At 42.7% G+C, this 27,224-nt stretch overlaps 1 protein-coding gene across 1 annotated transcript in view; it reads right to left on the minus strand.

Moving 5' to 3' along the window:
• The window catches only part of RBBP8NL (RBBP8 N-terminal like), a 96,009-nt gene that overhangs the window by 36,223 nt on the left and 32,562 nt on the right, over positions 1 to 27,224 (minus strand). The window contains exons 2-4 of the mRNA XM_082271621.1: positions 20,972 to 21,088; positions 6,750 to 6,792; positions 1,059 to 1,154 (exon numbers count right to left, since the gene is read on the minus strand). Of these exons, the coding sequence (XP_082127747.1) occupies positions 1,059 to 1,154; positions 6,750 to 6,792; positions 20,972 to 21,038 (206 nt within the window). The 5' untranslated portion in view covers positions 21,039 to 21,088. The remainder of the gene's footprint in view (positions 1 to 1,058; positions 1,155 to 6,749; positions 6,793 to 20,971; positions 21,089 to 27,224) is intronic.

The raw sequence follows: 27,224 nt of genomic DNA on the forward strand, positions 1-27,224 counted from the left end.
CATTATGCCGCCACCCCTGCCGCTCCTCCTATCCAGCTTCTTAATGCTTCCCCTGGGCTCCTGTGCTCTCCCTCGGCCCCCCCCCATCCCCTGAGGATGCTGTCAGGATGGAGAGCGAGGAAGGGGGTCTGTAAATATTTAATTTACTGGCCCCTTCCTTGTCTGAATGAATAGAGTCAGTGATCTGAACCAATCACTGTCTCTGTCAATTCATAACTGAAACATAGTAAACTGTGTTTACTATGTTTCAGTTTGTGAACTGAAGCTATTCCTGTCTATTCATTCTGTACAGTGGAGGCTGCAGAGATGGAGATTGGGGGCTGTGTCCTCAATCTTCTTTCTTTGTCTCAAAGGTAAAACATCAGAGGTCTGTTTAGACCCCTGATATCTCGCCAAAGCCCCCCAAAGGCTTCTAAAAAATTGTAAAAGATAGTAAAAAATAATATTATAAAAACAATAAAAATAAAATAAAATGGTAAAAAAAAACTACTGACACCAGTGGCGGAACTACCAGAGTCACAAAGGAAGAGTTCCGCCACTGGGCTTGGAGGGAAGGGCCCTAGATGGAGGTAAGGGGGGCCCTTCATGGTTTCTTGCACCGGGGCCCTGAAGGTTCTAGTTATGTCTCTGACTAATGGGATACCTGTTTTAATGACAACAATCTAGGAGGCTGATATGCTTACTTTGGAGACATTTCCTTAAACTCTCTGTTGTATCACTAGGAAAGGAAGTGAGGAGAAATCTCCCCATTGGGACGCTGACAGCAAAAATATACTGACCCTTTCCTATGCTATTTAAAATAAGAAAAAACACTTAAAGAGGGAGCTCTGTTGTGTAGTATTTGTACCTGGGGGATTGGTAGTTTCTGGAACAATAGAGCTGAGCCCTGCTTGGTGGAGTTCTTATTAAACACATTAATTTGTATTAATGAAAACCTGTGCTGAAATTTTTAAAAGCGATTTGAGAACCCACACACCTCCTGATGCATAGATAATTTTCTCTTCATTCCTGGGGTGACATGGAATGTAGGCAAGACCCAGATGAAACTCTGTTCTCACCTGTTCTCAAGCACTTTAATGTTTTCATTGAGGATTTTATGCTGCTCCCGCAGTATGTGATTCTTAGAGAAAAGCTCTTCAAGCCTCTGGGTGTCCCTAAAGGTATAGAGAGAAGACAAAAAGATATGACACTAGGAACAGCTAAAACATTCTGCAAACCATACAAGTAAAAGTGTCGACAGATATTATTCTCAATGCAAGAGGAATGGTTATTAGTGGTATGAAATGTTGATCAGACATTAGGCCGTCAACTATTTTTTTTCCGCTCACACTGGCATCCATGTGCGTTTTCCTATCTTGTATAGTATATTGTGAACCACTGCTACCACTTCTACAGCAGAAAAATGCATGGCGGACAAATAATTCCACACCATTCTATCTTGAAATTTTATGTAAAGGTATTTTTAAAGCGCGGAAATGGTTTCAGATGCAAATCCCCACTTATATGTTCATGTATCCCCTTCCCATGAAAATCTCCCCATGTAGTGTCTTTGCTGCCATGAGTATGTTTCATCTGATCTATAAGGTGAGCTGTAATTCCTGGGATTTTGATGTTCATGTTGTCTATATGGTGTATGCTCTTGTCTTAAAAGTTTAATATCTGTTTTGGATCTCTCTTGCTACCTTCTCTTATGTTTGTCTATGAGGAAAAATACAACGCCATGGCTTACTAACGTGGATCATCGCCAAAGAGGAGGACCACAAGTTCCAGCATGTCCAGAATACTCTGAGGACGTCACAGGAAGTGACGAAACGCGTCAGTTTGGAACGCATAGCGGCATTACGTCAGTCAGTTGGAACGCAAACCGGAAGCACCGCTCGCCACTCTGCAGCCCGCACCAGCCAACCACTGACCACCACTGCTTGTTTTATTTTTGCAATCCTTTACTATTTAACCCATTACTATTGGGTAATAAACTTATTTGCTGATACTGCACTATCTGGAGCCTCTTTTTCCTTTTATAATAGGCCAAATACCATGGTGTGAGGAGGAGCCAGTTACCAATCCAGACCAGCCCAGAGGAAAAAAGGGGGAACCCACCCCAGCCCAGGGGGCACTAAAGCGCGAAAGGTCCTAGTGCTGTAAAGCACATAGGACCCACTGGTTCTGGTAAGTGGTTTCATCTACCCACAAATCACGGCGAAACTGATTGATGTCATAGAATTATATGGACACTCATGCTTGAGCACTTGCACCTTTGAAAACTTTGAACCATACAGTCACTAAGGACTTTTTGATTATTCTGAGCACTAAAGTCACTTTATACCTATTGGACTCTCTATATATGACCAGTCACGTTTTAGTATTTATTTACCATTGTTTGCCATTATGATTGAATTATTTATTTAATTATGTGCTATGTATTATTCATACAGTCTACACTACACTAATATAATCATTGGGGGTATATATTTGATATCATTAACCTTATTCAGCAAGTGCTGTAGTTAGCTTTTTGCCCCAAGAGCTAATCCCTTTTATGTCCAGAATACTAATAAGCATTGATGACTCCTATAATATAGCAGTCCACACTAGTCGGTGAGTGGGGACACAGAAGGGGAGTACGATTTGTACTTTATTTAAGGAAAAGCGATTTGAAAAAACGGCATGATTGCACGATTGATCAACAAATGTTGTCACGTGTTTATTTATAAAAATCACATGTTAATTACTTCGTATTCATTTGTTTTTAATGTAATCACATTGTTTCACACTCATTTTTCCACAGTCTATTGGAATTTTTTTTTAATATGTACTGTATGTGTTATTATGAACATATACCGTAAGTGGGGATTTGCATCTGAAACTAGGCAGCGCTTTTAAAAATACTTATACATGCAATTTAAAGGTATAGTACCTTATTAGAACCTCACCAGTCTTCTGAAAAAACTGTATGCAAGTCAAGAAGCAACAGTTAGAACAGGACATGGAGCAAATGACTGGTTTAAAATTTAGAAAGGAGTGCGGCAAGGATGTATATTGTCACCCAACTTATTTAATCTATATGCAGAGTATATCATGCAAAATGCCAGGATCGATGAATCACAAGCCGCAATTAAGTTCGTAGGGAGAAAGATCAACAACCTGAGATGTGTAGACGATACCACAATAATGGCAGAAAGTGAAGAAGAACTAAAGTCTCTTAATGAAGGTGATAGAGGAGAGCGCAAAAGCTGGCCTGAAATTGAATCTTAAGAAAACTAAGATCATGGCAACTGGTACCATCACTCCTTGACAAATAGAAGGAGAAGAAATGGAAACAGTGACAGATTTTTATCTTCCTAGGCTCCAAGATTAAGGCAGACGGTGACTGTAGCCATGAAATTAAAAGATACTTGCTTCTTGGGAGGAAAGCAATGGCAAACCTAGACAACATTATAAAAAAGAGACATCACCCTACCGACAAAGTGCCTTATATTCAAAGCTATGGTATATCCAGTAGTAACCTATGGCTATGAAAGTTGGACCAGGCTGAAAGCCAAAGAATTGATGCTTTTGAGCTATGGTGTTGGAGAAGACTCTTGAAAAGTCCCTTGGACGGCAAGAAGATCAAACCAGTCAATCATGAAGGAAATTCCTCTGAATATTCACTGGAAGGACAGATCATGAAGGTAAAACTTGAATACTTTGGCCACCGAATGCGAAGAGAGGACTCAATGGAAAAGACCCTGATGCTGGGAAACATGGAAGGAAAAGACAGAAGAGGATGACAGAAAACAAGATGGATAGATAGCATCATAGATAGCATCATCAAAACACTGAACTTAAGCAAGCTCCGGGAGGCAATGGAGGACAGAAAAGCCTAGCGCACTATGGTTCATGAGATCAAGACTAAACGACTGAACAACATCTACAACAACAATCTTATTAGAACAGCAGCCAGTAATAGGATCTATTCACATTGGTTTATATATAGATTTTTTCACCAAGCGTGGGTAATTTTACCACAAATATCTTTGAATTTTACATAATCTTCTGTAGACAGATTAAGCAGTCCTTTCAAAATGCTTCTTGGTGAGGCCGCTGCTTCTCACTACCTGATCTAGGAAAATGTATTATCAGCCAGATGAATTTAGCTAGAGGACAGCAAGTTGCAGAAGACCAATGACACAGCTGACTATAGCTCTGAGGGTTATGTCTTCTGATTCAGTTTTAAGCAGCCTTTTTCAATCAAGGTGTCCAGGCACCCTGGGGTGCCTTGAGGATTCTTCCGGGGTGCCTCAGCAAAATGGCTATAAAATACCCCAAAATTGTATACAAGGCGGTGGGTGGATGAAGCCTGGCTTTTAGTAACACAAAGCCACAGGTTTCCATTGTGCACCATTATGACCTTCTAGCTGCCGATCAGCTAACGACCAATGACATCATCAGTTGATAAGGAAGATGTCAGTTTCTTGCATAGCATGCATGTCTGACCCTCCTCTGCCTTTCACCATCAGTTTTAGGGTCACATTAGCTGGGTGATGGAGAAAAACTGAAGAGAAACAATGGAATACTACTCAGTACCAACTTACAACTCTAACGTTGGGTGTCCCACATGTGTGGATGTTGCTGCATTATGTAAAGCTATTAGAATAGTTTTTACATTTTAGGATGGGGTGCCTCAAGAATGTCCACAATTTTAAAGGGTGCCTTGACTTAAAAATGTTTGAGAAACACTGGTTTAAAGGGTTAGTTCACCTTTAACAAAAAAGTGCCTGTTCAGGTAAGGGGCGCCTTTAAACTGTGGTGTTTACTTTTAAAAACGTTCATCTGCACTTGCAAGCTCTCACCTCCAGCATGGCTGCCAGGCTGCTCTGCTAGAGTGGCGCTCTAGTTTTAGATGAACTCTCACTATTCCAGATCTACTTCCCATGTCCAGTGGCTCCAGTGTCCCTTATGCCTTGCTGCCCTGCTTAGACTGGGGTAGTCCAAAATCACTACGTACAAAAGAACAAAGAGAGGGTCCACTAGCCTAGTGCATTGTCTTTACACACCATTAATTAAGAAGGAAATAGGTGATTATACTCACAAACCAAAAAAAGGAACTTGTTTATCACAAATGATCAAACACAGGAATGGAAGAAACGTGGAAAGTTGCCAAACAAGTCTGCAAATGCTAATGTGTTTCAAGGGGGGTGCCCTCTTCATCAGAGCTTTGATGAGCATGTTCCTTTTTTTGGTTTGTGAGTATAATCACCTATTTCCTCTTTCTTAATAAACGATGTGTAGAGATTATGCACTAGGCTGGCATACCTTCCAACTTTTTGAGATGAGAATGAAGGCCACCTATTAGCAAAAGTATGTAGCTATAGGGTACAACCCCCTGCCACGCCCCCTAATGGACAATTATACAAAAAAAAGATCAGTTAAACCCAAAAGTCCTTTACTACCACTACTATTTCTTTATACTGGCTTTTGAAATTTAAAAATGCAGCAATTTATAAATTGGATTAAAGATTAAGCTCCGGTAAAACACTTTTTGAAAGATAGAAAAGTGCATTTACATGCAACTATATAGATCAGACCAAAATGAGGGACAAATGAGGAGGAAAGAAGAAAGAGAGACTTTGTTCTAAAACAAAAAAACAAAGAAATGGCGCACCGGGCCTAGCGCATTATCCTCAGTAAGGCTTTTAATAATACAAAGTAAAAATGGCTACTCACAAACAGGTGATGTAAACCAGCATATCAGATTCAAATGTCGGAGTCCATGGTTACAGAGTCCACAGACTTTGACAGAATGACGGCTGAGGCGTTTCGAGGCTTTGCCTCTTCCTCAGAGCCTGCTGGTTTACATCACCTGTTTGTGAGTAGCCATTTTTACTTTGGATTAATAAAAGCCTTACGGAGGATAATGCGCTAGGCCGATACGCCCTTTCTTTGTTTTTTTGTTTGCAGTACTTTGTTGACCACCCGGTCTTAGAGGGCAGTAAGGCCAGGCCATTGGTGATGCCAAGTATGAGTCCCGTGATAGGAGTGGTCTGGGAGCCTTGTTTCTGAGCTCAGGAGAAAGGTGCTAGGCATCGCAAATTTCTTTTGGACTTTGTTCTAAATCTGGGACAGTCCCTCAAAATCAGGGACAGTTAGGAGCTATAGGCTGGTGCGCCCTGTTCTTTTGTATGCTCTGTTCCAATTCTCAAAGCTATCCCTACCTACCTACTTTATTCTTGTGGTACCCTTTAAGCATAGTAGGTGGCCAGTATCTTAGCACACCTCCTGGCCCCTAGCTGGCTCTTGGACTCTATTGATGAACAGGTTGGTACTATGCTTTATGTGTGCATGTTGAGGAGGAGGCAAATGTAATGTCAAGAGCTTGTTAAGAGGCAACCAGAAACTCGCTTTAGGAGACACAACATGAGCTATTACTTTAAATAATGCTGTAGATAGAAGTAACTAATCATTCCGCATTAGTCATTAGAATGAATAGCAAAATCAAGAGGTTGGGCTGTGACCCCTCTGTTTTGCAATTATTAATATTATAGCCTGGGACCACTGCTGCTCTATAAGTAGATGAGATTTATACCATACTTAGTGCTGTCATTCACCAATGACTCTCAAATTGAATGTTTTAAATGATGTAATTAGAGTTTGAAAAGTACAATTTTGTGAAAGTAAAAGCAGGTAAATAGGCTGTAAGTACATGTAGCAGAAAGCAGTATTGTTATTTATTATTAGAATGACCATCTGTCACCTTGTTTTGCACTCACCTGCATCTCTCCATCGTCAGCTCTGTAAGCTTTGCCTGCATTCCTGTAACAAAACACAGAATGTCCATTAACTCATCCATCAACTCCAAGTGCTGGGCTCCTGGTGCTAAAAACTGATGTACAAGATTTGCAGCTTATCTGTGAATGTACAAACCAAAGGCTTTATAAAACATAATGCATGCTTCAGTCACGGTTCTGCTTTGTGCTGCTGGTACTGAAGGGGTATTGCTCTAGGATGTATTATACTAGAGAAGTTTTGCAAGTTAAGATTATCTTGCAAGTACCCATCAAGGACAGACTTTTATTACTTTATTCCGACATTACAGTCACATTAAGAGATGATTGCATGCCTATTCACACTTAAACTGGTCATACATTATACAATTTTCCTATTTAATTTCCTTTAGATTTACCTTCAACTATGTAGTGCAAAGGCCCGCCTGATTGCATACAAATTTAAAGTTTTAGCTTTGACCTCATATTATATGGTTTTGGTAAATCTAAATAAAAATTGCACATAGTATGGCCAGTCTAGGTTTTTTTGAAAGATCTGTTTATTCAGCATTTTAATGCAATTACATATAAAAAGACATAAAAAACAACAAAAAGAACCAAACAAACAAAATTGGAGTATACAAAATGTCACCCACGCAGGGGAGTAAAGCAGACAATATGGCATAATCATGGTGTAACAACCTTGGTGGCATAAAAAACAGTAATGCTGCAGTATGCAGTATAGCCTTTTAAAGCGGTTGTAAACCGGCTGGTTGTTTTTTTTTTCTTTAGGACCTGCAAGGTAAAGTCATAATGTGCTAGTATGCATCGCATACTAGTACATTATGTGAAACTTACCTAAAAACGAAGCCCTCCAGCGATGCGATGTAACCGCTGGAAGCAGCGTCCATCTTCACCCAGTCTTCCTTCCTTTCTTCGGGGTCCTCGGACTCCTGTGTGACAGGTACCCAATCCTTCAGAGCAGCGTATGCACCAATGACATCATGGGCTGTATTTAATGTAAATATATCCTAAACAGTGTACGTTTAGCAGATATTTACAGTGCCTATAGGTAAGCCTTATTATTGGCTTACCTATAAGTACAAATTTTGCACAGGAGTTTACTTCCTCTTTAAGGAACCTTTGAAACCACATATAAAATTCTATCGCGCATTAAGAGATGATATAGCTTTAGGGATGACCCCTTCAGAGGCAAACCCTGAAATAATTCCATAAACATGAGCATTGAAGATAACCAGAATAACTAAGCAGTGTAAGGTTCTTCCAACCATTTTGACCAAACCCGTTCACATTTAGTTGGGCAACCCCTGTTGGCATACTGTAGGTGTCTTTATATAGTGGAAGAATAGCAAGGGATTGGCTAACGTTCTATCCGCCATTCTGGAATTGAGGCTTCCTACCGACCCAAGAAGACAGACTTCGATGGTCACAGGTAAAGGAGTTGGTATTACAGAATTAATGATGTTGAGCATCTCTGCCCAGTACCTGGTGATTACTGGACATGTCCAGAAAATATGGGAAAATCTCCCGGGCTTGTCCACATCTTCAGCACTCCGGAGAATGAGACTGACTCATTTTATGAAGTCTAGAAGGAGTGTAATACAGCTATATTGTAATCAGATGGGTGTAAAGATAAGAGGTGGGCTTCTTGGAGCACCTATACCTGTTTGGAGTACCTGTTCAAAGGATGATAGTACTATTTGGAGAACAGAAACTGGCTTCTGAAGGCATGGGAAAGCTGCAAAGAATGGAATAGATATAAGGAAGGGATATTGAATTCAGGGACCAACTAAGAAAAGGGCTTTAAGGTATTCTTGGCTATCACCGGAGAAAAGATTTTAATTTTATATTTCACCCATGCACCTGGGTCAGGTAACATACAGATGAGGAAGGGTTCATGGCCAGCCTATGTTAATTTTCAGATACCCCAACGAACCATGGGGAATCTGTCAGATGAGTTAGAACTTTCTCAACTGATCACTTTAATTCCCCTGACATAAGACTAAGCCATAAATATATGCACAGTCTATAAATGTGCAGGCACACCCAATACGTTTATCCATGCCTATGCATCCAACATTCTGAAAAACGATCTGATGTTAGAAGTTATCAGAATGGGTACATGAATATAGCTGTAAAGCTAGGGCTTTCCTTTAAGCAGGTCACATGTTCTGGTTCAGGAGGTACATATCCAAATGCCTCCATTGCAGGAGAACAGGTAAAGGTGGAGGCTTATTTCATATCCTTTTACATGTTTATCAAAGGAGTGGTTAATAATTATTCTAACAGCACAATTGCTGCAAGCAAGAAAGAGATTGCAGCTTTCAAACAGTGTTTGTGGTTAAAATAACTGAAAGTGATGTCATACTAATAAGTGGGAGCTTTGGAGACAGTTAAAAGATTTTCTATCATCGTTTTAAAAGACTCGTAAACTTAAAGGCAGATTTTGCGGTACCTGTCAGGATGGCAAAAAAACTAAAATCTTCCCAGATTTGCAGCCATCACTTGACGTGCTCATTTTTTGTTTTATCCTATCACTTATTCCTCTGCAATTCAACCACTGACCACAAGTTTAAACGTTTTAAGATTCTGGGTTTCTTCACCCATTACGGACAGCTGCCAGCGGCCTTTTAATGCGAGGAAGTGGAGCGGCTTCCCAATCAGGTGACCAGGTATCATTGGCTCTCGCATTGGTCACATGATTGGGAGCCCATCCCACCAGTCCCTGATCAGAAGCCATGACTTAGACCGCACATAGACAGTTTGGTCAGTGTGCTGGAAGCGCACAGTGAGCACACAACCTCAGACTACCATGAAAGCGTATGTACGGCAGCTGGGTTTTAAAACCCACTTTGACTGCAGCAGCATATATACAACGTTTAGAATTTTATCTGGGTGCAGCACCAAAATTGTTGGTGCTTGTGCCCAATTTATGTACCTCTCTCAGCAGGTACATTCATTTACCACTGTCTGCACTCCTTTCCCAGTGCACTCGCTCATGCCTTTCCTCCCTGGCCACCGCTGTCTTTGGCTCTCACGTCAGTCACATGATCGGGAGCTAATCCAGCCAGCCCCTGATCAGAAGCTGTGACTGAGACCTGTCAGAGATAGTTTGGTCCTAGAAGCATTCAATCCAACAACACAACACAACCTCAGACTACCATGGAGGCATTTACACGACGGCTGGGTTTTAAAGCCTACTTTTCCTGCAGCAGAATACCGTGTTTTCCCGAAAGTAAGCCCTACCCCGAAAATAAGCCCTATCTCGATTATTGGGGCGGGCTGCAATATAAGCCCTACCCCGAAAATAAGCCCTAGTTTAGTGTATGAAAGATCCTAGGATGCACTTTATTAGCGTTTTAAATAATGTCCAGTGTGTTTTTGTAATATAATACTGTGAAATACCTTCCTTACATTGTCGCTCTGCTCTCAGCTGATTCCCTGCTGTCTTTCTCCTCTCATACCGTAGATGTCAGAGGGGGATCTCAGCCCCTCCCCTCTGCACTGTACACAGAAGCGCCGGGTGTTCGATAAGAATTTTGGGAAATACCTTCGGTACATCGGCGCTTCCGTAACCCCCAGCTGACAGCCAGGGAAAAGAGGACAGCAGAGCAGCAGATCAGCTAAACCTATTCTAATCTAACCTACCACGGAACACCGGCTCTTCTGTGTACACTGCAGAGGGGAGGGGCTGAGATCCCCCTCTGACAGCTACCGTATGAGAGGAGAAAGACAGGAGAGAGCAGGAGATTAGCTGAGCACAGAGCAGCGATGTACCATAATGAAGGTATTTCACACAATTGTATTACAAAAACACTCACTGGACAGTATATAAAACACTAATAAAGTGCATCCTAGGATTTTATATACACTAAACTAGGTTTACACGGGATTTCTGGCAGGCAGGGAGGGCAGAGAGGGACAGAACATTATAAGACCTACCCCGAAAATAAGCCCTACTGTGTCTTTTGGTGCCAAAATTAATATAAGACCTGGGCTTATTTTCGGGGAAACACGGTATATACATTCTTTAGAATTCCATTGGGGCAGAGTAGCACCAAAAGTGTTGTTACTAGTGCCCAATTCATGTACCTGTCACAACATCAATTTTTCCATTGTCTGCACTCATTTTCCCTGTGCACTCACTTGTTCCTTCTCTTCCGGGCCTCTGTGTCCATCATACTGACAGGTGCATTACCGAAGAGCTTTATACTAGGTGTGGGCAGAGCCTGATGGGGAACTGAGAGACTAGTTCCTCATCAGGTCCATTCCACTTTTGACTGACAGAGTATGACAGTGGGTTGATCCATAGCCACTATTCAGTCCAATAGTGGCTTTCGAATCTGCATGCTGATGTGCACTGTCACTCTAAAGTGAAGCAGATCTGATGGGGAACTAGTCTTTCAGTTCCCCATCAGGGTTCACCCACTCAGTGACAAGTAATTTCCCAAATATTGGCATTGCCCATATTTGGGTATGGACCTCAGCTATATCCCTGTTTACTTCCGGCTGGGAAATGGAGAACTGGCGGTAAATTTTTAAGAATTTGTCATGGCCACAGCAATAAATTCCTAATGTGTTCAAGTTCTAGTTGACTCTTTTCCAATTTGTAGCAAATTTGCGTGGCAAGTCTCAAGCAAGAGCAAAGTTGCAGTGGTGAGTCTACAGCAAGAGCTCTTAAAGTCTACAGCATGAAAATTCAGGCACAGCGACCCCTGTGGTGGGAATGACTATTGCACAGCATAACTGAACCAGAACTTGCAGCAGATGTGCAGAATGTTTGCAAAGAAAGTTGATCTGGAGTCATGTACTGCAGACTTTCTGCAATTGTGCAACAAACTTGTGAAGCCTGGAAGGACTAACAATAGCTTAGCAAGTCATTTTCAAACTTGCAGAACAATTGCATGCTATCTGGGCATGGGTTGCAGAAAAGTAATTCGCACGATTCCCCCATCAACACAAACAGTGCTCACAGTCCCTCCTGCCAGGCCATTATCTTCTCACTGCGGGGGTCGGGGGGCGGGCAGTGGAAGCAATGCCCACCAGGAGAAGACAGTGATTTTTGCTAGCAACTATAGCAATCGCAAGACAATCCGGCAAGCTCGATCGATCAACTTGGTACATTCAGCCTGTCCATTAATGGTTGGAATTTTGGCCGGTGCCTGCTAAATCAACCGTGTATGGCCGGCCTTAGTTAGGGTTTGACAAGAATACCACTTTAAGCTCTAATGAAGGGGGCTTTTGAGGCCCCTGTAACACATTGCCTCCATCCTTTATTCTAATTTATATTGGAATAAATATATACAGAACCTGGATAATTAATTCCTGGTGTGGCACTTTGATTTCAGATCCATTCAGGCACAAGCAAAGGAAACGGTGGAAATTCTTTGGTGTGGAAAGGCTGCACTCTGAGAATTTAAACACTCTTTTCAAATACCACCACAAATTTCTATACCAATAGGAATTTTCCAGCACCAACTTTCCTGCTTTCCCAAATACACTTTATTTAAAGAGAGTACAGGATGGAAGCACAGGACATGAGAAAGGCAAGAGAAACATTGACCAGAGATAACAGGTAAATGTATAAGCGGAAGTCTGACCATTTTATTGGTGAAACTAGTACAAATGTACACACACCGATAAAAAAAAAAAAAAATATATATATATATATATATATATTTTGCCTTAAAAATTGTGTTTTATGTTACATTTTTCCTTGAAACTAACTGGAAAAGCGGCCTGCCTCCTAGTGTGTGAATCATAATGGCTTATTAAGCTCTTTCCCAATCTGAAGCTCAGTGTTGTTGTATTGAATGAAAACAGCTTGGAATATTGCAATGTGTTTAGCTCTGTGCCAAATGCATTGTTAAACGTCTGCTCAGGCTCATTAAGTATAAAATATTCAATGCGGTAACAATTCAAGACCATGTGACAAACCCGTCTTGCAAGTTTCTGTCTTTTTGCACAACTCTAACAGGTATTTGCACTTCAACTTAAACTGTGTTTGTGTTATAAGAAAAGGTGACATTGAGGAAGGTCCAAAATGCCAGGTAAATTCCATATACCATCAGCTGGTCATATACTCACAACCTTATTTTACTAGGGGCAATTAAAAAGGTCACTACATGCAAGTCACAAGCTACCTTATGTAAAATAGGTTTTGAAAATTAATCTGACCTTGCCTAAAAGATTTCTAAGATAAAAACAGTGTTAAAGTACAGGTACCTTGAGCTGCCCTATGTCAGCCTTCTGATTCCTAAATTGCTGTTGAGCCCCCTTGTATTTAAAGCTAGTTCGAATATGGGGTCTCAGCTGCAGTCCTAGTTAAGATTAACCCACCTTTTGCCATTCATACGTCAAAGACTAGAACCTTAGCAGGTGGTAAAGGCTCCGCCATGCGACGGCTGAATGAAAGGGGGTGGAATTACAGACTTGTCACTCTAGTGATTCTATAGCTGGTGACAACCTATGGTTTGGCGTGGCTTTGCTGCTGCCCAAACTAGCTAGTTGCCATTACATCCATTCTCTTTTTTTCTGACGAGTGACAGGGTGATCTCCACTAAGGATAGTTTCAGCTGCTGTGATTCTATGACACCATTGCCAGGGTATAGGAGAAAGTTGTGGGATGCTGGATCACCTAAAGCAGGTGTTCTCAGTTAGGTCTTAAGCAATGTAGAGGGAATTATCCTTCGGGCGGCCATAGATGAAGACCACAGGTTGCAGGAAAGAAAATCACTTGATTCCCCCATCAACACAGACAATGTTGATGGGAGAATCCCTCCCATGGAGCCATTGTGTTCTCCTGGCTGGTGGAGAACACAGTGGCATCATGAGAACACAGTGAATATTGCTACCAGCTATATCAGCCGCTAGCAGTAATCGCATGTAAAATCCGGCAGGCTGGTTGTACCCAAGTTGATCAATCAACTTGGGTACATTCCACCTGCCCATACATGTTTTGAGTCTCAGCCAGTTCCTGCTGAACTGGAGAAGAATGGAACCGTCTATGGCCGTCTTTAGGTAGCTCTCACAGGAGTGTTGGCTGAAGGTCAGCTCTTTGCTTGAGTAGAAATAGGTTATCCAAGGAGCAAAGCACCAAAAGTGGAGCGTAAAATTTTATATCTTATATAATAAAAATCCAAACCATTTTGGGGATTTAAAAGTAGGATCAGTAGTTTTTCCAGGATCCCTCCAATTTTATGAGTCCAGTACATACTTTGTTCAACAGTATCAAGCCCTGGTTAAGGGGGACCCTTTGAGCCTCTCAAACTGTGTTGGTTTTTTGGGAGATATATGTTCTGCTTTTGTCGCTTTCCTCCTTGTGCACCCATTACCACTGACAGTGTAGCATGATCCAAAAGGTGGAGGGTTTTTTTTCTCATAGAGAAGTCTTTGCCCCGCACGCATGCTAATCCTAGGATCCAGGGGGCTCTATAGGTGCACTGGGATCGATCTGAAGACTAGAACAGGTATTTATAGGCAGCATAAGGTAGCCGCACTTTAGTGTGCTTTGTTCCTTTTGAATGTTTTAGGTCAGGTCAGGGTTACTGTAATACCTTTCATGGATGAATAGCTGAATTCTTTAACCAGGCATCCAAGGAAAGAAAAGCACAATCATTTTGGCTGCTGCCATACACTGCAATATTTGAGATAACATGCATTGTTCAGACTGCAAGCAAAAAATACCTGGCACTTTGTTCAAAGTCAGCTATAGACCCTAGACAGCTGGCTGCAAGTTCTGTTCAGATCTCAAATCAATTACACTCCTCTGGGTACTACTGTCACTTTACCATGCACTATAAAGGATTGTTCTGTTTTCTTATGAAAATGGGAAGATCAGAGAATCTAATGCAGGAATTTAAGTAATAACTCTCAAATTATTATAACTGTATGTAGCACCCTCTAGTGTGCTAGAATAGGCTAGTTGTAGAGTTCGAAAAGCCAAGCCTGGGTTGAATCTGGGTGAGAGCTGAGTGACTCAGGGAGGCTGAATGATGCAGCAAGCAACATCTCTGGTAACTCCCTCTTCTCTCTGGAACCTTGAAGAAGCTTCCAGAAGTAGAGGGTGGAGTCTAAAGGGAGCTGCTTGGAGTATTGATGAGGGCCTCAGCCAACCCCCAACAAAATGGGCTGGCAGGGAGCAGGCACCTCAAAAAAGCTCATGGGTCATGCCAGCAGGGGCAATTGGGTGGAAGATGGAGAAGGAGTGCTGAGGAGGCTGTTGGTGGCCCTTGAGGGTGCCCCCTAGTCTGAGGGTGGGGGGGGGGGGGTGACCTCGGGCCTGGGGCTCGGGTGCTGAAGAGACTCTCTACAACACACGGAGGAAATCCTTCCTGGAGGCACAGTAGCAGGGAGAAGACAGAAAGGACAGGTCAGCACATCCAGGAATCTCCAGAGGAGTCAGTGGGGTAGGCTGGTGAGTGAGCAGTCTAAGAGGACTGTGGCGTTAGTCAGGGAGGGCTGTGGAGAAGTAGCCAGGAGGGCTAGTGAGAGGGGCAGCTGCAGCCAGGCGGCTGGCAGTGCCTGAAGAAGTGGCGCTGGGATGTAAGCTCGACACTGAACTTTGCTACACAACCAAGGGGCCCGGGGTCCCTGCCTATAAAGGGCTTTTGCTTTTGATCTGGCTTAGTGTCTGGTCAGATCTATTAAAGTGTTGCAGCTGAGTTTTTCTGCAAGCAAGTGTGCTAGAGGAAGTGAGAAGTATATATAGACTGCACATAGGAGAAGTTGTCCAAAGTCATGTGGGCATCTTAAAATACCCCTATTCCCCATCCAATCCCTCAAATAAAACAAAGTGCTGGACTGTTTTCTGACTCTGGGAGACTGTGAAAATTCAGTGTCCCTGGCTGTGCAGGGTGGGGGAACCCATTCTACTTGTGGGTCCTTAGGGGGTGCGCTACATGTACAAACTTACTTATGAATAATATTTGCCCCTGTATTTAACGTTAGTTGCATAGATTAACCCTCTGAACCGATGGTCAGCCCTGACAAAAGACAAGAATACTGATGATACCCAATGGGGTTTATTTACTAAAGGAAAATCCACCACGCACTAAAAGTACTTGTACTTGGAAGTGCAGTTGGTGTAGATCTGAGGGGGACATGCAAGTAAAATAAAAAAACAGCAATTTTGCATGCACAAAATTGGATGATAGAAATCAGCATAGCTTCCCCTCATTTCAGATCTTCCCCTCAGATCTATAGCGACTGCACTTCTAAGTGCACTTCTAGTGCACAGTGGATTTGCCTTTAGTAAATCATACCTGTTGGTTGTGGGATTGTGTGTGAGTGCACCTGGCCTAAGTCATCCAACCCATGTGACACTGGTGGTTAGCTTTTTTTGTAAGTAAGACTGGCCACACACACAGGCAGGCCACGTGTAAGCAGGAGTTGGGCTGCAGGACATTCACCATTTTGAAACTGGAACTGTGCCTTTTCTTCAGGCTGGCAGGAGACCACTGAGAAATAAGTTGGGTTCCAGGCAGCAATATTGGGGAGGATAGCATGCTTTATTGGATGCCGAGATCCAAGAAATTTAGGTGTCTATCTTGAGACAAATTTAATAGCAGATTCTGCATCATTTATTGAGCCCGCAGTTTGGGAGTATTTTAAGGACAGGACCCCACTGGTTAAGGAAAGAGTCGAAAGATGTGATATGATTGGGCACCTTATGAGGAGGGAAAAAGTAGGTTTCATGCCACAGGGTTTTTCTTCTGCAAGCTTCCTAGAACTGACTCCCACTGGCAGCTGGATAACTACAAGGAAAAGATCTCCTGCTACCAGCTATTGTATTCTAACAGCATGGCAGGTTCATCAGGGACTGGTTGTAAAATGGATGTGTATGGCCAGTTTAAGATTTTTAAAGAACTTTTTGGAAGTTTGGGGGGATGGCTGCATATAGAGGAATAGTGATAGATACACATGTAGGGGCCACTGATTGATGACTATGAGACGGCTGTACATTGTGGGGAGATTCTGATGGATGAACAACATAAATGTGATTTACTTTGAGGGGGGGGCTGCTGATGGAATAAGTGTGCTGTTAAGGATATAAGCTGTTAAGGAGATGCTGATAAAAAAAAGGGTTGTAAGCTCTAACGGGCTGGGTTCTCTGATTCCTACTGTATCCTACTGTATTATATTGTATTGTAATTGTACTGTGTGCCCTTATGTTGTAAAGTGATGCGTAAACTGCCGGCGCTATATAAATCCTATAAAAAAAAAATAATAATAATAATATTAAGGGGGATGTACACAGGGGGGTTTCAATGGATGAAAAAAAAGGGTGCTGGCAGGGTCTGCTGGTGGATGAGTATAAGAAATACTGGTGTGGCTGCACATTAGTGAGTGTCTATTTGTTTCAATTTAAATTGCAGTAATTCATATTTACGACTGATTACTCCCTTTTTTTGTGAATTCACTGTAGATGCTGCTGACCCGCATTTTAAATACTTCCGTTGCTTTTGCATTCCCATAGACTTGTATGAGGAGAGAAGCTAATTCTACAGCAAACAATCCCTGTGGACCCAGGCCCTAACTGTTTCATTGTTTACAATTCAACCCTTTACAATTCTCTGTTTTTATAGTTTTATATAATAAAAGATGAGTGCACAATAAGCAATGTTCTTTAGGAAAATGCCCACCTTTCACCAAGGCCAACAATCATTGCGGCACCTAAAACTTTCCCTACTATGATTTGGCCAGTCGGTTGTTCTTGCCTTGATATGACAGAATCATAAACAGCGACTGACTGAGGAGTAGGACAAGTCTGTTCAAGAGCCGTTGTCTTGCGGCCTGTCTGAACGAGACACAGAACAATGCAGTCTTACCACCAGATCTACTAGTTTAACCAACACAGCCCAATTCACGTGCTCTTTCCCAGGGCATTTTTCTCACGATTCTTTCAAAGCGTGCCTTGTCCTGTCCCTCAGTACACGACAAAGAATAAAGGACCAACAATCCCAAATTGACACTTTATTTCCATTACATATGTAGAGCTTCTAATTTTTTATACAGATAATAAGATATCTGACAGTTTTTTTTATATTTGCCATGCAGCCTATTATTCTATGTTAGGCCCAGAGCGGGTTCCATTGGAGTCCACCTGCTCAGCAGGGAACTTGTCTGCTAATCCCCACTGAGCAGGTGGATGGCTGGTCTGTGTCCAATCCGACACAGATACAACCTTCTCTATGGGCGGCCACATGTACACGGACCACCGGTCCATTCACACCCAACTGCAATCTGATTCGATCCACCAGTTTGGTCGTTGGCTGGTGTCAATGGACACATGTATGTTGACCCCAGCTGCTCCATAGAAAAGACTAGAGGGTCCTGTCAGTTTTTCAGGTGCACCTGATCAGTTCGCTAGTGTGAAAGGGGCCTTAGCTGCCAGTTTAGGATTGTATACCCAGTGTGCAAATCATTTGAATTCTCATTGCAGTGTTCAGCTGTGCTTTGCCCAGTGTGACTTACATAGGGCGAAAGACCCTCTCCCCACCCCCATCTGACAACAATGAGCATTTGAGCAGTCAATCACCGTGTGCTAGCACTGTCATGTGAGAGGAAAGAAAATGAGTCACATGCTTCTTCATACATGGAGAGGTTGAATAGAGCAGTGTGGAAAAGAATGGAATAAAAAGGTGAGCAATGACTATAGTCTATGCCACTCTAACTAGGCCTTTTGGGACTTGGAGACTTCCTCGTCTGTTTTTGTCTTGTAAGTTTGGTTTTGGTTTTGTATTGTATGTGAAAAAGTTTTTTTTTCAATAAAAATTATCTGATTAATAAAATAAAAAGGTGAGCAAAATTAGCCTGTTGCTTCACTCTGTATAACTTTAAAGTCATCTTTTTATATGACTTTTAAACACCAATTATTACTGTTATGTATCCAAAAGGAGCAAGTGAAACGGACACAAGTGGGGACTAAAAATACTTACTCAACCGGCGCTATTACCAAGTACCTATATGTATATAGAGTGATATATAAAATGCTAAAAAGCTAAAACAAATGATATATCTAAAAGCTGCTGCTATAAATCTAACCACATAAAATGAAGGTGCATGATAGTGACAATCAAATAGGAAGTACTAAAACACACTAGCAGCGCTAAAATTCATAAATGATAAATGAAGTGCAGTCCACTGGGATAATGTCCATATGTTCATATAATCATGCAATGTGCCCAGAAACCGTGAATGGATATATTGCACTGGACCCTCCACCGCACCAACGTGCTCCCCCTAATGAGAGACACTCACCAGAAATCTGGTCATACAAGGACTTGTAATGCCAGCCTATCTCAGGCTCAGAAAACGATATCCACAGGAATTTCCCAGGACAAACGGCCCTCGATCAGTCTCAATCGGATCAATTCTCGGCTGGCACGTGTCCCTTCTGTTGATGTCGGTGGCTGCACTTCATTTATCATTTATGAATTTTAGCGCTGCTAGTGTGTTTTAGTACTTCCTATTTGATTGTCACTATCATGCACCTTCATTTTATATTACTGTTATGTGTTCACAAAAAAAAAAAATCTAAATATTAAGGGCTTTTGTCAAATGCAGCTTGATTTCAGGTATATTCTGCTTGCATTAACAGTTTGAGATGCTTTTGAGATCATTCAAATGACCTGCAATTGACCTCCTTCTAACCTGCATTTGACCTTCCTAGTGGCATCTATCTGCTTCATGCTTTTACTTTCCCATTGACTTTTGTGGGGAAAAAAGTCAGCTCTAAGATGTGCAAAACCTCATAGACAAAGGTATTTAATCCCCTGCACAGCAGCACTTAGAAAGGGAGAGCAAGAGCTAGCACAAGGTGTTGGTCAGGCAATGCTGTGTTGCAAAGTTCTGTTGGTCTAAGGCTTGTTTCACACAAATGTGTTTTTTCATGCTTTTGCTTTTTGCAGAAACGCAGGATGTTATTTTTAACATGGGTTCATATGCAACACGTTCACATCAATGCATTTTTGTGCCTCTGCATTTCTGAAAAGTGTCCGGGACTTCTTTAAACACAAAACAATGCTTTTTTGCTCTTTTTATTTAAGTAGGCTTCAATGGAGAAGCAGCAGAAAAGTATGTAGTGCCAGAATATTGGCCAAATAAAAAGAAAAAAGAATCAAAAATGTGTCAAAAACGCATGTCCGAAAATGCAGAAAGCACAGCAAAAAGCACTGCTGAAATGCTCAAAAGCACCATGCATAGATGTGAATCGAGCTAAAGGTCCATTTGCATGGGGCGCTTTACTGCAGGCCCCATGCAGGTCTGTGTTTTCCTGGAACGGGGGTGTACAAGGGTTGCGTGCATTCCCATGCCGGCACCCCAAGCTTTTCTTTTGGGAAATGTGGCTGCATGGACACAGCTGCTGTGTCCTAATATGACATGTGGGTGAGTGTAGGGTGTATTCTGGGACCCGCACTCACCTGGATGTCATATACGGACACAGTGGCTGTGTCTATGTCACGAGCGTGCCAATAAAAGTTAATAGGATTTGCACTGGTCAAAATCATTTGGTGAAGGGGGAATTATGGTGTGGGGTTGTTTTGTCAGGGTTTAGGCTTGACTCCTTAGTTCCAGTGAAGAGAACTCTTAAGGCGTCAACATATCAAGACATTTTGGACAATTTCATGCTCCCAACTTTGTGGGAACAGTTTGGGGATGGCGCCTTCCTGTTCCAACATGACTGCGCACCAGTGCACAAAGCAAGGTCCATAAAGACATGGATGAGCGAGTTTGGGGTGAAGGAACTTGACTGGCCTGACCTTAACCCAATAGAACACCTTTGGGATGAATTAGAGTGGAGACTGCAGGCCAGTCCTACTCGTCCAACATCAGTGCCTGACCTCACAAATGCGTTACTGGAAGAATGGTCAAACATTCCCATAGACACGCTCCTAAACCTTGTGGACAGCCTTCCCAGTAGAGTTGAAGCTGTTATAGATGCAAAGGGTGGGCCAACTCAATATTGAACCCTACAGACTAAGACTGGGATGCCATTAAAGGCCATGTGTGTGTAAAGGCAGGCGTCCCAATACTTTTGGTAATAAAGTGTACCATATATAAATTTTGGGGATTCCCAAAGCAGTATGGGAATGGTTAGTAGGGCAGCCCCAGATCACCTTCATAAAACTAGCCAGCAATGGCAGTTCCAATATTTCACTGCAAAAGGAAGTGGATAATTTGATCAGGAAGAAGTAGCACCTTACCTTGCACATCCTTTTCATGGATATCCTTCAGTTTGTGGAGAGCTTCGCAAAAGTTCTCACTTGCCATGTTGCCGTCAGCAGTAGCCAAAATCTGTAGCAATCATTTACTTGTTGTCCCTGAAAATAAAAAAAAACAAATATAATCATTCTCAGAGTGGTAGGTTTTTTTTTTGAGAATTATTTTTATTTAATTTTAGCAAAAAAAGATATAAAACAGTGACTGCATGTAGAAAATTACAAAATGTTTGTTTGAAGCTACAAGTTACACTATGCATGAGGCCTAATTGTCTGTAATATGGATGTAACCTTCTCCAAATTGTTGTTAGCCACTAGCTTTGGCGCTTGTTTACTACTTAATGAGTTTGTCTTTATTCAATAAAAATATTGTGAAAGAAAATTACAAAGTGGTGACAAGCAGTCGGGGTGAGAAACAAAAAAGAAAAAAAAGCAAACAAAACAATAGTGCCTACTGTGACCAATACAGCATATTCACACACAGCTGGCCATACATTATACAATTTTCTTATTTTGTTTCCTTTAGGTTTACCTTCAACTATGTACAAGGGCCTGCCTGATTGCATAAAAATTTACTGAATTTACTAAAAATTTAATTCAGGTTTACCTCATATTATATGGTTTTGGTAAATCTAAAGAAAAATCGTACAAGAAAATTGTATAATGTATGGCTAAACAGAGAGTCGAGGATGCAAGACCTTTCTACATACAGAAGACAGAGGTGACGATGATGGTAAATTCCACACACTACAATGGATTATGAAAAGCATAACTAGTACATTTAAATATTCTAGTTCAGTGGTCTCCAAACTGCGGCTCTTTGCTTGCTTTTGTCCTTGGGGCACTATCCCTCCCACTGACACTGACAATGGGGCACTATCCCTCCCACTGATATTGACATCAGCCTCCTACTAACACCAACATGGGGGCACTATCCCTTTCACTGACACCAATGATGGGGCACCATCCCTCCCACTGACCCCAATGATGGGGCACTATTCTTCCCACTGACACCAACGATGGGGCCCTATTCCTCCCACTGACACCAACGATGGGGCCCTATTCCTCCCACTGACACCAATGATGGTGCACTATTCCTCCCACTGACACCAACGATGGTGCACTATTTCTCCCACTGACACCAACAATGGGGCACTAATAATTCCCCTAATACCAAAGTTGGGACATTGTGTACTCCTAATGGCCATAGTCTGGCCCCCCTAAAGTCTGGAGTACAATAAACTGGCCCATTGTTTAGAAAGTTTGGAGACCCCTGATTGAAATGATCACAGAATAACTTGTAGTTTATTTCAAGTGAATGGACAATAAACCATAGAGAGTATAAGGAGAACGCAGTTAATCAGAGACGGTAAGAGGAGACCCCCCCCACCTTCTTAAAATGATGGGGTACACCTCTATTTGAGTTAGGCTCGGTTCACACTGACACGACATGGGATCCGACTTGTCGCATGACATGTGAAATCCCATGTTAATCAATGAGAGCTGTCCTAATTATCACTACTGAAGTCACACTGACTTAAGAAAAGGTTCCTGACCTAAACCCCAAAGAGAATCTGTGAGGTATTGTCAAGAGGAAGATGAGAGACACCAGACCCAACAATGCAGATGAGCTGAAGGCCACTATCAAAGCAACCTGGGCTTCCATAACAACTTAGCAGTGCCACAGGCTGATCGCCTCCATCCCACGCCGCATTGATGCAGTAATTCATGCAAAAAGAGCCCCCAACCAAGTATTAAGAGCATACTATTCTGTACATGGACATACTTTTCAGTAAGTCAACATTTCTGTATTAGAAATCCTTTTTTTTTTATTAGTCTTGTGTAATATTCTAATGAAAGCCATAATCATCAAAATTAAAAAAAAAAATTCTTGAAATATATCACTCTGTGTGTAACGCATCTATATAAAAACATATATGAGTTTCATTCGCTTTTTGAATTGAATTACTGAATTAAATTCACTTTTTGATGATATTCCTGATTTTATGAAATGCACCTGTATATTGATCAGTTTAGAGCAGGGGTAGACAAATCAATTGCAGCTATACAAGACAAGGGCCCTCAGTGACTGAGGGACCCATTTACAGTAAGCTAGATGCGGAACAGAGGGGTGCATATCAGTGCTGTATTTTGGCCTAGGCCAACAAGGCCCAGGCCTAGGGCGGCACTTTGCAGGGGGGCAGCAAAAAATCTGCCCTCCCTCCACCTGAGACTCTATTGGCCACTGGTTGCTAGAGCCACCTCTCTCACCCCCCCTCTCTCTCTCACTCACCCCCTCTCACCCACCCCCTCTCTCTCCCCCCTCCCTCTCTCTCACCCCTCCTCTCTCTCTCCCTCTCTCTCACCTCTCTCTTTCTCTCTCATCCCCCTCTCTCTCTCATCCCTCTCTCTCTCTCTCATCCCCCTCTCTAATCCCCTCTCCTATCCCCCCTCTCTCTCTTATCCCCCTCTCTCTCTCATCCCTCCTCCCTCTCTCTCTTCTCTCTCTCATCCCCCTCTCTCCTCCTCCCTCTCCCTCTCTCTATTCCCCCTCTCACTCTCTCTCACTCTCATCCCCCTCTCGCTTTCTCTCTCATTCCCCCACTCTCTCCCCCTCTCTCTCACCCCCTCTCTCTTTCATCCCCCCTCTCTCTCACATCCCTCTCTATCTCTCTCTCTCTCATCCCCCCTCCCTCTCTCTCTTCTCTCTCTCATCCCCCTCTCTCCTCCTCCCTCTCTCTCTCTATTCCCCCTCTCACTCTCTCTCACTCTCATCCCCCCTCTCGCTCTCTCTCTCATCCCCCCTCTCGCTTTCTCTCTCATTCCCCCACTCTCTCCCCCCTCTCTCTCACCCCCTCTCTCTTTCATCCCCCCCTCTCTCTCACATCCCTCTCTATCTCCCTCTCTCTCTCTCTCTCATCCCCCCTCTATCTCTAATTCCCCCTCTCTCTCACCCCCTCTCTCTTTCATCCCCCCTCTCTCTCTCCCTGCCTCCCTACCTCACCCCCTCTCTCTCTCCCTCATCCACCCCTCTCCCCTCCCCCTCTCGTAAGATCTCACGGGTTCATGCTGGGACTTGTAGTCCTTTAATTTTGGAGGGAGTGACATCTGTTAAAAAAGGAATGGGGCAAAGTTACATAGGAGGGGGGTCGCCCAATTTTAGTCTTGCCTAGGGCAGCACAAAACCAAAATACACCACTGGTGCATATAGACCTGGACTTGGTTCAATCAAGCTAGAAATTGATACAAAGTACTGCAAATAGTTTTTTTTTTAACTTGGCCAGTGTTTAGATGGGGGCCCAAAAACTAGTCTTGTGCCTTTGATGACAGTTAGCTACAGTTATACAGCTTTGTTTGAGTGGGGTCTTCCCACATTTTTTATCTTTTGCAATAATTTTTAACATTTTATAACCAGAAGGAAAAACTTTGTTGCATTGTGCTTGGGTGCAGCGGACAACAGAATGCAGCCTAGTAATATAAATGACACGAATGGCTGCTTGAAAATCATATAATGATTTATGCTACTGGCTTACACCTATTTAGCCCATGCACAAGTTTAGGACCAGTCAGCTATAAAAGTGGGAGATCTTCTGGGTGAATGGGCAGGGTCCACAGCAGTACAAGCTGGGATCTCTGGTTGTAGGGTGTGTTTAGCTGACAGTTTTAGAGCTGTATGCAAAGCGTGTCCCTTGACCAATTATACAGAAAACTTGTTATTTCAGTTCATGTTGACTGTCTGGTTGAACTTGTGAGCACCGACGTTTAACTCCACCTCATTATAACAACCATGCCTGTACTTATTCATAATGACTGTTACTGAAACATTTTTAGTGCTTTTTTCTTGAATCTATGAATCTGTATGGTGGTAAAGTATAACTATAGGCAAAACTTGTTTTTTTTTTTTTTTAGTTTTGGATAGAGTGGAGAGGATTAAGTGTCCATTCACACTACCGCGACTTGTCAGGCGACTTGTGAGCCTGACAAGTCGCGGTCCGTCGCGGTCCATGCGCTCCGACTTAGAAAAAGGGTCCTGTACTACTTCGGGGCGACCTCGGAGCGACTTGCATAGACATTCATTATATGAAGTCTGTGCAAGTCACACCGAAGTCGCGGTGCACGGGACTTCACAGGTCGCCTCCAAAGTCGGAGCGACCTAGTGTGAACCGGCACTTAGACCCCATGTCAAGTTTTGATTGCTGTTTGTGCCCCCGGTAGGGAGATTCACCCTTTCTAATTGTCCTGTTTACCATTATCACTGAAAGTGAAAGTAAATCCCAAATTTTGGGCTGTCCCCAGAAAAGTAGAGGGGACATCTTCCAATGGGGACACTAGTTCTGATGGCCTGGGGGTCCCCCAGGAATTCCCTTAATTTGCAGGAATGTCCTCTAACTTCCTGTTTGGCTATGGGACAGGAAGTGAAGGGAAACCTCCGCAATGGGACACAGATGGCGAAAAATAAACCTTACAGGGGTTATAACCCTCCCTTACTCTATCCAAAATGACAAAAAAAAAAAAAAAAATTCCCTATAGTTCTATTTTAAACTGCCCATAGGAATACGTTGACGGTCGTCCAACATGGTAGACTTGGCCAAAATGACTGTCTTTGGGGTCAGTTACATGCCTATCTGCATTTGGGGGTAACATCGATCAGAAAAGTTAGAAAATGTGTTGCTTCAAATTTTCCCCTTGATGATAATGCATTTCTTTTCCCCCCGATACTGTAATAACAGTATTTGCATGGACACAATAAACACTAAAATAAAGCTTCTCAATTCACTTTTTTGACAGATTTTCAGGATGTTTTGGCACCTGGAATTAGTATTCATTTTCTAAAGCCCCCTGTCACAGCTGTGCCAAACTTTTTTCTTACACCGACATGAATGGCCAGGGCTGCAGACATTGTTAAGTGTGGCGACTAATGTTGCCCCAAGATATATGGGCAGTGAAGGGACACACCTAAACAAGTACGCATGAAAGTAGGGAGTGCTTGGTGTTGGTCACAGACATTATTCAACAGGAATTTATTTTTTCATGCATTCTCCTGGTTTACTCGCTTGTTAAACCCCACAGAGGTTGCAGAATTGAGGTAGTGAATGAACACCCCACAGTTGGCTACGTACAGTAGGCACATTTTCAGGTTGCATATAAGAACTATACTTAACCGCTTGCCGACCGCCGCACGACTATTTACTGCGGCGGTCAGCCCCTCACAGGCAGAGCGACGTAGGTCTACGTCGCTAGCCTGTGAGGGTCTAGGGAGCGAGCGCGCGCCCCTGGAGGCGTGCTCCCGCTCCCGCGCAGTCACGGACCCCCCCGCACGTGTGACCGACCGGCGGACCCGATGTCGGTACAGCGGGAGAAAGGCATGCGGCTAATGTAAACAAGCCGCCTGTCATTCTCCCCTGTGTAGAAACAGTGCTCATACGGTTCTACTATGTAGGACCGTTGATCATTGTTCCTACACATCAAGCCACAGCCAATCACAGTTAGAATCATGCCCCTAGGGACACACATAGCCCCTCCCTCTCAAAAAGTTAACCCCTTCACTGCCAGTGTAATTTTACAGTAACAGTGCATATGTATAGCACTGATTACTGCAGTAATGTCACTGGTAACCCCAAAAGTGTCAAAAATGTCAGTCAAGGGTTTGATCTGTCCGCCGCAATGTCGCAGTACCGCAAAAAATCGCAGATCGCCGACATTACGCGTTGAAAAAAAAACCCAACAAAAATGACAAAAATCTTTCCCTTTGTTAGTAAACGCGATAACATTTGCGCAAACCAATCAAAATACGCTTTTTGCAATTTTTTTTACCAAACATATGTAGCAGAAAACAAATTGGCCAAAAATGTTAAAAAATCTAGATTTTTACATTTGTTTTGGGGGAATTTCATATAAAAAAATGTGAAAAATATTGTTATTTTTGCAAAATTGACGCTCTTTTTTTGTTTATAGCGCAAAAAGTAAAAATCGCACAGGTGATCAAATACCACCAAAAGAAAGCTCTGTTTGTGGGAAAAAAGTACATCAAATTAGTTTAGGTACAGCGTCGCACGACCGCGCAATTGTCGGAATGGGGGTAAAATCTTCCGGGGCTTAAGTGGTTAAATAAGTGCCATGTTAGTGCCTGTACACATATGGGCTATAGGTGTCCGACTTGATTCTGACTTCATGCCTATTCCGGGTTAAAGTACGTTATACAGCAAGGATGAAGATGACAGCCCTTGGGTGCTTTTAA

This window comes from Pelophylax lessonae (genome assembly GCF_965119305.1).
Source record: "Pelophylax lessonae genome assembly, chromosome: 11".
Lineage (NCBI taxonomy): Eukaryota > Metazoa > Chordata > Amphibia > Anura > Ranidae > Pelophylax > Pelophylax lessonae.